Source organism: Gigantopelta aegis, chromosome 3 (genome assembly GCF_016097555.1).
Source record: "Gigantopelta aegis isolate Gae_Host chromosome 3, Gae_host_genome, whole genome shotgun sequence".
NCBI lineage: Eukaryota > Metazoa > Mollusca > Gastropoda > Neomphalida > Peltospiridae > Gigantopelta > Gigantopelta aegis.
Window position 1 is genome coordinate 26,023,828 of NC_054701.1, and position 11,981 is coordinate 26,035,808.

General features: G+C 39.3%; 1 protein-coding gene across 1 annotated transcript in view; it reads left to right on the forward strand.

Moving 5' to 3' along the window:
* Positions 1-8,249, forward strand: part of LOC121368566 (MAM and LDL-receptor class A domain-containing protein 2-like) — a 29,147-nt gene extending 20,898 nt beyond the window's left edge. The window contains exons 14-18 of the mRNA XM_041493304.1: positions 126-207; positions 2,623-3,014; positions 6,496-6,763; positions 7,293-7,406; positions 8,035-8,249. Coding sequence (XP_041349238.1) covers positions 126-207; positions 2,623-3,014; positions 6,496-6,763; positions 7,293-7,406; positions 8,035-8,198 — 1,020 coding nt within the window. The 3' untranslated portion in view covers positions 8,199-8,249. The remainder of the gene's footprint in view (positions 1-125; positions 208-2,622; positions 3,015-6,495; positions 6,764-7,292; positions 7,407-8,034) is intronic.
* Positions 8,250-11,981: the final 3,732 nt, after the last annotated feature.

Genomic DNA, 11,981 nt, shown 5'->3' on the forward strand with positions numbered 1-11,981 from the left:
AATGCTTTGACACTCAACGAATATGATAATGTACACGGTTCTAAACATAATAGTTTTACAAGATTTTCTCCCGGATACAAATGGCCGAATATGTCACATATTGACTGTTAATTTTAATTTGATAGATTGCTATATATGTGAATGAGCCAGATGACCAGGCATGGACTGTAGGCTACGTTGTAGATGACATTGAGGGTTCTTCGTGCTGTGAGTATATTCACAATTTCTGATTATATTTGGTTCACACTTAAATAAATGCTTTTATAGTGTCTTAACCCCCCCATCCCCCAAACCCACCCCCCCCCAAAACCCCCCAAAAAACCCAACCCCACAACACCCAAAACAAAAACAACAACAAACAAACCCAAACAACAACAACAACCCAAACCAACAACAGCTACAGCAACAACAACAACAACAACAACAGCAACAACAAAACAACTAAAAATATCTTCAAACCATAAATTTATACTTTGTTGAATCAATATTAAATATTTAAAATATTTGACTAATTTTGCAATACACAAACAACTACAACTTTAACTGCTACTTTAATGCAAGATAACAAGTCTCGTGGTAACTAAACAGATCAGAGGTGTTATATGAAAAACCCCAACATGGTGAATATAAAATTTGCACGTGACCAAGATTACAGACGTATAGCAGGAAATAGAAATGGAAAAATGGTATGGCATTAGAAAACAGCAATGATGTATGGTTTCTTCTAAACATTTACATATTTAAAACGATACACAATATTGAAGTTTAAGTTATTAAGAATAAAGTGATAATCAACATTAATCAGTTTCTTCACATAGCATTGATCTCAGAGTTCATTAGTTTTTTAATTGATGATCTGTACCATCCAGATTCTTCTTTTAGCATTGACATCAAAGTTCAAACAGTCTTTCAACTGATGATCTATCTTATCCAGATTCTTCACATAGCATTGATCCCAGAATTCAAATAGTCTTCGGTAGCAATTTTAGTGTTTATGATGTCACTTCCATATATGCGTGGCGTTGATTTTTAAGACAGCAAGGGGCACGCGTGTCATACCTCGGGTTTTTTCCTTTTTCCACCACCTTTTTTACTTGCCCGTTGGTGTTTCCCCATTATACGTGTAAATGGACTTGCCCGTTGGTGTTTCCCCATTATACGTGTAAATGGACTTGCCCGTTGGTGTTTCCCCATTATACGTGTAAACGGACTTGTGAAATCCTGACCACGCCAGTTACCCTGAATGCAATACTGGACCGCAGTTTCATTCTAATAGATATTTAAAGTCTGAAGTCACTGATCCTAGATAACGAGGTATGCATCATTTCTGTTTAACATAAACTACATTTAAAGCCACTATAGATTCAAGTCATTCTTCGATATCCTTTTTATGCATTTACCCCTACTGTGTCACATGGTATTAACAATACGGCAACAGAGGTCTGTCTTGTATGGATTTTAAAGGGACACACCCTAGTTATGTTTATTTGTTAACCATTACGGCGTTGTTTTTCGCTATTAAACCCCATTTTTCACAAATAAAATTGCACTTTACTTACATTTTATTATTTAGAATACACATTTCCATTCACCTGAAGTGCTTTTTGGTAATCCTGATGTTTGTAAAACTACGAAATGCATTTTTTGCATTTTTTCACAAAACGTGTTGTCGAGAAAAAACCGTTAAGCAAGCGAGGTCCAATCTATTTTTAATGTCACAGACGTTGGTATATCACGTGACCGTTATCATTTTGGTTCGGTTTGTTTTCTCGTGCACGGTTCGCGCAATCAACATCCGATTTGTTGTTGTTCATTTGTGAGATTTTTCTTCACAGTTCGTGAACATTTTCAGTAACAATAAAGTTCAGACAAGTAAGTGTCTCAATACAAAACGTTACAAACACTTAAAACCAATAATTTTGCTAAGTCTTACGATATCTGGAGAGGGGATACAACCAGGACAGAACAGTTGGAACATGTTCAGGAGAGGTGAAACGAACACACCCCAAGTCTGTGAAATTTGTCGTGACGTAGACATTGTTGTGCTTCTACCGGTGACATCAGAATACTAACTTTCAAAATTATTTCAAGCAATTGGGACATGGGGATTTCCATGGTATTTATCGATATAAAACCTGCTTTTTCACTTCATTTGATAAAAACGTGATCTAAGTGTGTTACAGGTTTGTAGATTAACCAAATTATAATTTATTTTCGCTGGATGGAACTAGGGTGTTCGGCTTTAACCGTTGACAACAATAATAAACGTTTATTAAATAGTGTGTTTATGTTTGGCATTAGTAAATAAAAGTTTTAATATGGGAGATTGTCACTTTAATATTAGTACCAATACCAGAGGGGACAATATGTCAAACCTAGGCAACCGATTGTTTGGTTGCACGAGTTATATTTCCATAACAAACACAATTCTTTTGATCATGAAGTTTGTAACTTTTAATTTTAGAATGTAAAGGTTCAGCGAATCACCACGTAACCAACTGACAGTTCGAATGAATTAAAATTTGCGGAATAGTCACACGAACAGAACTACGGTTTGCATGAAGTATTGTGCTTGAATACTGCACCACGGGATACTTGTCACGTGATATGTTTTTGTTCCAGACTGTAAGAGCAACCCTTGTTTGAACGGCGGAACGTGCACCAACAAGTTCCATGACTTCCAGTGCACGTGCCCGTACCTGTTCACCGGTCAGAGGTGTGAGACGAAACAAGACGCGTGTGACCTGACGCCTTGCTCTAACGGCGGCAACTGCACCAACCTGGCAGATGACAGGTTCTCCTGTGACTGTCAGCCGGGGTGGATAGGAAGGACGTGTAAGGAGGAGCGGAACGAGTGCCTGTCATTCCCGTGTGAACACGGCGGGTCGTGCACGGACAAATTCAACGGCTTCACGTGCAGCTGTATGCCCGGCTATTACGGCCAGCAGTGTGAACACGAGGTCGACGAGTGCATCTCAAGTCCGTGCCAGAATGGAGCCGAGTGTATAGACGAGGTATGTTTGCTAAGTCAGAGAAATGTTTGTTAAGCCAGAAGTATGTTTGTTAACTCAGAGGAATGTTTGTTAACCATGAGGTATGTTTGTTAAGTCAGAGGTATGTTTGTTAAGTCAGATGTATGTTTGTTAAGTCACATATTTGTTAAGTCAGAGGTAGGTTTGTTAACTCAGAGGTATGTTTGATAAGTCAGTGGTATGTTTGTTACGTCAGAGGTATGTTTGTTAAGTCATATTTGTTAAGTCAGAGGTATGTTTGTTAAGTCAGAGGTATGTTTGTTAAGTCAGAGGTATGTTTGTTAAGTCATATATTTGTTAAGTCAGAGAAATGTTTGTTAAGTCAGAGGTAGATTTGTTAACTCAGAGGTATGTTTGTCAACTCAGAGGAATGTTTGTCAAGTCAGAGGTATGTTTGTTAAGTCAGAGGTTTGTTAAGTCAGTGGTATGTTTGTTAAGTCAGAGGTAGGTTTGTTAACTCAGAGGTATGTTTGTTAACCTTGAGGTATGTTTGTTAAGTCAGAGGTTTGTTAAGTCAGTGGTATGTTTGTTAAGTCAGTGGTAGGTTTGTTAACTCAGAGGTATGTTTGTTAACCTTGAGGTAGGTTTGTTAAGCCTGAGGCTGATCCAAGGCGTGGGGACCAGGGAACCCGCCCACTAAATATATATTGATGTGCCTCTTTTTTCTTGCTTTAAAAACAAGTTCGTCCATGTGCCCTTTTCCCCTTAGTCCCCTCACCAAATAGTTCTTGGATTCTCCTCTGTAACTGATGAGGTTTTTTCTTTCTGGTTTTGGCTAACGGGGAACGGGGTATAACACAGATGAGTATTTAGTAATAAACTGGATGAACGATAGGTTTCGGGCATTTAAAAGTAAATTAAAGTGTGTTTTATTTAACGACGCCACTAGAGCACATTGATTTTTTTTTATCTTATCATCGGCTATTGGACGTCAAACATATGGTCATTCTGACACTGTTTTTTAGAGGAAACCCGCTGTCGCCACATAGGCTACTCTTTTAACGACAGGCAGCAAGGGATCTTTTATTTGCGCTTCCCACGGGCAGGATAGCACAAACCATGGAATTTGTTGAACCAGTTATGGATCACTAGTCGGTGCAAGTGGTTTACACCTACCCATTGAACCTTGCGGAGCACTCACTCAGGGTTTGGAGTCGGTATCTGGATTAAAAATGCTGTAAGCTCCATACATAGTGACATATACAACATAATGTTTCCTCTATAGCTTGAGGACAAATATCTCCAGCATTATAGGATTTGTTATAAAAAATTTAAAGTAGGTTTTGTGATCCTCGTAGCTTTATTATGCCATGTTTTGTTTGTCTGTTGTTGTTTTTTGTCTTAGCGTATGACTACTGTATACAGCTAACATATATTTGAGACGATAGGTCATCATAACGCCTGTAGCTATAGACACCATGTTTAATATATCTAGTAGACCACCCTGACCTAACCAATAAATCATCAACGAATGGGCAATTACTCGGCTTTACCCTCGCCTAGCTATATATCGTTGGATCTGCTTCTGTTGTAAAGAGGGGGCGGGATTTAGCTCAATCGATTGAGCGCTCGCTTGAGGTGCTTGCGTCGCAGGATCGAACCACCTTGGTGGATCCGTTCAAATGATTGGGGTTTTTCTCGTTCCAACCAGTGCACCACAATTGGTCAAAGATCGTGGCATGTGTTTTCCCGTCTGTGGGAAAGATCCCATTCTGCATTAAGAAAATGTCGCGGGTTTCCTCTATTGACTACGAGTCAGAATTACCAAATGTTTGACATCCAATAACCGATGATTAATATATCAATGTGCTCTAGTGGTGTCGTTAAATAAAACAAACTTTTTACTGTTGTAATGATTAATTGATTTAATATTTATCTTCTTCTGGTATTCCTGGTAAAATACAAAGACAGGATGACACTGTGTTGTTAACTCGAATCTGATTTCAGTCTTTGTCGGTATTAAATGGTGCAGGCAACAGAATCAATAAAACTATTTATAATACATTCTAATAGAACGCGCACAAGTTTTCCTCCTCACAAATCGACAACTCTTGTGCATCTTCCAACAAATTAATAAACAGAGTAGTTTCCCTTATAAAATTGTAAATAGCATGTGTTTGTAAAGGTATCTTTCAACTTCAGCTTTTTTTCGTCTCCATGGCAATGCTTTGTAACTTGCTGATTTGAAACTGAACTCAGATGACTGCATTGTCATTCCTAACGTTGATCTTAACATAAAGATTTAGAGAACGAGAAGGCCAGTTAAAGTTCTATTGTGTTTAACTACACCACCGGCTACTTAATGTCAAAGCAAAAATCGCTACATGTTTCCATTAGCAGCAAGGGATCTTTTATATAAATTTTCAAACAGACATGACAGTACACGGCCTTTGATATACCATTGATGTGGTTCTGGTTGGGATGGGAAAAACAAATAGGTCCGCCGTGGAGGTTCGATCCTACGATCCAAACACCTCAGACTGAGCTAAATCCTGCTCTTTGTCAGGAAGGAAGGAAGGAAATGTTTTATTTAACGACGCACTCAACACATTTTATTTAAGGTTATATGGTGTCAGACATATGGTTACGGACCACACAGATATTGAGAGGGGAAACCCGCTGTCGCCACTTCATGGGCTACTTTTTTCGATTACCAGCAAGGGATCTTTTATATGCACCATCCCATAGACAGGATAGCACATACCACGGCCTTTGATGTACCAGTCGTGGTGCACTGGCTGGAGCGAGATATAGCGCAATGGGCCCACTGACGGGGATCAATCCCAAACTGACCGCGCATCAAGCGAGTAGTTTACCACTAGGCTAAGTGTCGCCCCTATGCTCTTTGTCAGAGACAGAAACCTACTGCATGGATCTTTTTACAGCTCCATAAAGTAATGTTGATTTCTACAGGGATGAAGTTGTTGCTATTGAAGCCCATGGCAAGAGTCATTGCGCCCTTAAAAGTTCAAGGTTTAAACTGATAACAAAGTATTTTATATAGCTTTCATTAGTTTTATCTAAAAAAATATTTTACTTCTTCAGTCAATAAAACCTTGAAAACATTTAAGGTCCTTATATGTTCTACTCTAACTGCCTGTACCACTGATGTGGCATCAGTGATACCTTCCAGTGGCGGATCCAGAAAATCCATTTAGGGGGGTGGGGGTGGGCAGTGACATAAGATGGCCTGCCAAGGGAACTCTGAGGGAGGTTTGGAGGGGGATCGTAAAAAAATTAAAATTAATATATAATAAAATTATAACTATCGCAAAATTTAGGGGCGGGGGCGGATCCCTGGGGTCCCCTCGATCCGCCTCTGCCTTCCAATATTGTAAGTTAAAATCCTTATTAACTTATACACTTATTAGTGAATCATTGCAAAACTCATGCATTTAACAGATGCCGTATTTGTTCGATCCAAAGCACACCACTAATAACTACCAATATCATTTATTTGTAGGTAAATTTCTACACCTGCAAGTGTAAACCAGGCTATTTCGGGGTGTACTGCCAGTTTGACATCGACGAGTGCGAATCTAGCCCGTGTCAAAATGGCGGAACCTGTGACGATGACATCAACTTCTACTCGTGTACCTGTGCTCCAGGTTATACCGGACCCAACTGCCAGACGGAAATAGACGAGTGTCTGTCGATGCCATGCGCTAACGGCGGCTGGTGCGTCGACAGGGTGGCGGCATACAGCTGCTACTGCAAGCCGGGATACTCCGGTAGGTGGAGATAGGGTCAAATATACCCACCCACCACCACCACTCCGCCATAAAATGCAGTCCTTAAACATGCCTAAACCATCATGCAGAATCATTTCTAATATAACTCTCAAATACTTGTAACAAATTAATATCTTTGATGATCTAATTATGTTTCAGAAACAATTTAGTTTTCTAGACATATACAATTATATTTATTTCGATATATGCTTCTTCCAATTTCATATCCTCTTGGAAATCACTGTACAGTGAATTGGGAAATCACATTTCCGTGGGACCAAATTATACAAAGATGGAATTCATTGATAACATTATATTCAATCACTTTTGACCGTGATCTCTAAAATAGAGTATTCCCCTTTCAAAAGTCTTCCATAAGAATACAAAATTTGCTACTTTGGGTGTGTTACTTCATTACTCAGCTGTTACCTTGATCTGGCTTTGACTTTGATCCTCATCTCTAAAAGTGAGAAGCCCCATTTGAAGGTAGCTGTTACTTTATATGACTGATATTCATGTATACTTCCAGGAACAACATGCACGACTGATGTGAACGAATGCTGGTCATCGCCATGTCAAAATGGCGGAACATGCATGGACAAGGAGAACACGTATCTATGTTTGTGTCCAGTGGCGTACAGAGGTCAGTTTAAAATAAACACAATTAATCAATTTCAATGCTTCTTCAATAGAAAAGACAGAATCTGGCTTGCGGTATGTTTGTTTTTGGCATGAAAAAAGACTACCCGTATTCTGAATTTGTGGGTTCCTTTAATGGGCAACTATTAGTCATCATATCCCACAGGGGGCGAGACGTAGCCCAGTGGTAAAGCGCTCGCTTGATGCGCGGTCGGTTTGGGATCGATCCCAGTCAGTGGGCCCATTAGGATATTTCTCATTCCAGCCAGAGCAAAGGACGTGCTATGTGCTATCCTGTCTGTGGGATGGTGCATATAAAAGATCCCTTGCTGCTAATTGAAAATAGTAGCCCACGAAGTTGCGACAGCGGGTTTCCTCCCTCAATATCTGTTTGGTCCTTAACCATATGTCCGACGCCGTATAACCGTAAATAAAATGTGTTGAGTGCGTCGTTAAATACATATATAATGATTACTTTATGGGACAATACATCGAGAAGGACGCTTACCTGACATGCTTTTAACTCGGAACAGTCTCCATTGTACTATAGTTCTATCATTTTAATACAATAACTGCATCACACGATTTCATAACAATATATATTAATTTTGTTTTGCTTTTGTTTCTTGCAGGCGACCGGTGTGAGATCGATGTTGACGAATGCGCGTCCAACCCGTGTAAGAACGGCGCCACGTGTCGCGATCGGGTTGGCGGGTTTCGATGTGACTGTCGACAAGGGTTCGCGGGAACCCGCTGCGAAAAGTCGCTCGTTGACTGTGGAACTGACCCTTGTTAACCACGTGATTCGTGATAGGCTCATAGATAAAGATAATTATTACATTTCTTACTTTGACCTTCCTTGTGTTGTTTTCTTCAATTGGGTTGTATTTTGTTTCGTGGTTGGGAAGAGGAGTATGTTGCAAAGCGGGGGCGGTACTAACAAGGAAGAAGGCAACGACGCACTCGACACATTTTATTTACAGTTATATGGCGTCAGACATATGGTTAAGGACCACACAGATATTGAGAGAGGAAACCCGCTGAAGCCACTTCATAGGCTACTCTTTTCGTTTAGCAGCAAGGGATCTTTTATATGCACCATCCCACAGACAGGATAGCAAATACCACGGCCTTTGGTGTACCAATCGTGGTGCACTGGCTGGAGCGAGAAATAGCGCAATGGACCCACTGACGGGGATCGATCCCAAACCGACCGTGCATCAAGCGAGCGCTGTACCACTGGGCTACGCCTCGCTCCTCGGTACTAAGAAAGGCACATGAGGCATTATTACTCTTGATGTTGAAAGTAATAGGGTGGGAAACATTCAAATCGTAACGAGTATTCCCAACCATGGGCGTCGATCGGTGGGGGACAGGGGAGACGCGTCCCCCTCACTTTTCAACGCCGGGGGACAATCTATATAAATGTCTCCCCCCCCCCCCCCCCCCCCACACTTTTTCGTTTAGCAAAAGCAACACCACCACCAACAATAACAACAACAACAACAAAAAACAAAAACAAACATAAATATAAACAAACAAAAAACATAATTTAATTACTGTATTTATTATTTATTTAAAATGGCAAGTAGTCATCCCTTTTAACATAATTTTGTACGAACGTCATTGTTGACGTAATTGGACGTAAGAAACACACACAAACACTAACATGTCCCCCCCCCCCCCCACACACACACACACTTTTAAAGCCGGATTGACGTCCATGTTCCCAACAAGACCCAATCACTGAACGCAGCGTGTTGCTAAAGTTTGTTTTGTTTAATGACACTACTAGAGCACATTGATTAATTAATCATCAGCTGTTGGATGTCAAATATTTGCTAATTCTGACGTATAGTAATTTATTTCAGTTGCAGCAGGTATCTTTTATATGTATTTTCCCACATACATGACAGCATATACCACGACCTTTAATATACCATTCGTGGGACTGGCGGGGAGGGGTAAAATCAAATAAAGTTATGGGTCCACCAGGGGGTTCGATTCTCCAACCCAAACGCTATCTTGGATTGTGATTGTCCTGACCCCCCCACCCCCCAAAAAAAAAACCCCAGAAAAAAAGAGAAAGACCCCCCCCCCCCCCCCCCCCCCCCCCCCCCCGAGAGTACGTAATAAAAACAAAACAATACTACTGGTTTGGTTTGGAGTCTCTTGAAATTGAACACAACCGTGTTGTGTACTTTTGACAAATTTTAAATAGCACTTCGTAATTTTACTTTCGTACCCTCTTGCTAATTAAACAGATAAGTTTCATGTTATGAGTAAATTCAAATGGAATCGTCATAAATGATAAAGGTCTGTGGCGTCCAATATATATTTTTTAAATATGTGGATTTTAAACACAGCACATGGCGACCTTTGGGGTGACGAAAATTGACAGGTTTGGTGGTGGTGATGGTGGTTTGTTTGATTGTTTTTTTGGTTTATGTTGTATGCGATCTATCTCTGTTCTCACATATAAACAATAACAGGGCTAGAGAAGCCATGGAAGTACAATTAAACCTGGCTACATGGTGTTTGTACATTCTAGCACCGAGAAACCCTTCACTTATTTCTGTTCTCAATAATGGACAATCGTGGTATTATCAACCACATAGCAACCACTACCGGATACATGGACCCCCCCCCCCTCCTCCCCCGACAGATCATTAAATGCAAGCAGTTCTTGTTGAATTTTTTTCCTCATCTTATTTCGCACAATGAACCGCGGTACAGGTTTAATACACAGAATCGTGATTTTTATCAGGAAATTCAGCGTCATTTTACCATACAAAGATTAGATTTTAAGTACATCATCCGATATGACAGTGAGATCGTTTGTAATAGACTTCAGTATACATTGACGAAAGACATTGTTCATAAAAGACTTCTCCCTGGGTTGATAATCTAATGCCGCACTCAAATGGACTAATTCGTCTTTCCGCACAGGCGTTTGGGTCTTCCATTCAATGAGAGGTCGGTATTGAAAATATCGATTTGGCGTTTATTAAATGTGAACATTGACAGTAAAATAGGAATCCAGGACAAGTAACGCATCCAAGAAGTAACATGACACATTGCCATTTGACCTCTTCTTGCTACATGAAATAGAATGGGCACTGACAGAAAGAAATGTTTTATTTAACGACGCACTCAACACATTTTATTTACGGTTATATGGCGTCAGACAGATGGTTAAGGACCACACGGATATTGAGAGAGGAAACCCGCTGTCGCCACTTCATGGGCTACTCTTTTCGATTAGCACCAAGGGATCGTTTATATGCACCATCCCATAGACAGGGTACATACCACGGCACTGGCTGGAACGAGAAATAGCCCAATGGGCAGAATGGGTAGTGAGTTGACGGATAAAGACACAATACCACGAACAAAAAAACTATGATCTAATATTAAAATTGTGTCACAAATATATAAATTAATGAGCCTGGACTTTCTAACATTACTAGAGGCAAAATTTCTTCTTCTTTTTGGAAGATTAAATACGTAGCCTAAAATAACCAGGTTAGGGTATGTAAAAGTAAAAAATTATGTACTGTGTATAAAAAAAAGGTCACTTTAAAGGGACATTCCTGAGTTTGCTGCATTGTAAGATGTTTCTGACTAATAAAATATTTCTACGATTAAACTTACATATTAAATATATTTTCTTGTTTAGAATATCAATGTCTGTATATTTAATGTGTTTCTGGTCGTCTTGATATTTGTAAGAAGCCCAAACTGGATTTTGTCTTCAAATAATTTGGTACGTACGAAAAGATATATTTTAGGAAATAAAATGAAATTTAACCTAGTACAAATATTAGAACGACCAGAAACACGTTTAATGTACAACCACTAAAATATTATGCAGAAAAATATATTTGATATGTAATTACAATCGTTAAAAAGTTTTTGTTAGTCGATAACATCTAAACAATTGCAGCAAACTCAGGAATGTCCTATTAAAGCTAATATTACACTTTTTGTATTTTTCTGTTTACGGCCATCACATGTATTTAATGTACTGCAAATGTAAAGCTTGTACATTGCAATTGCATGTTTCTAAAAACTGACGTCAATTGATGACGTTTTCACATACGGAATTTCCTTTATTAATGGTCAGTGATTTATCTCTAGTTGTGAACAGATTTATGCAATAAATATTTACCTACATGCCGTGTTAATTGTGAATTGTTAAACGTGTATATATTCTGTTTGACAGAACCCAATCAGAGAGATGTCATTTTTGTCTGATTTACTCGGTGAATATTAATTGACTACCAGTGGAACCAAAACCCAGCTGTACACATACGCACTAATGTTAAGCAAAAGCATTTAATAGAATAACAGTTAACAAAATCAGTCATAGTAATATTTATTGTACAATATGTATTTTAGTAGTCTAATCGGGAACGCCACTTATATATGACAGTTTAGTGAAGTCGTCATAATATTTTAATTTTCTACAGAAGTATCCACAAATCTTCGACTAACTGGTGAACTAAATTTGAATCTTCGGCAGTCTAGCGAAGTACCCACAGGTTTTCAGCAAGTCTAGTTAAGTACCAGCAATTTA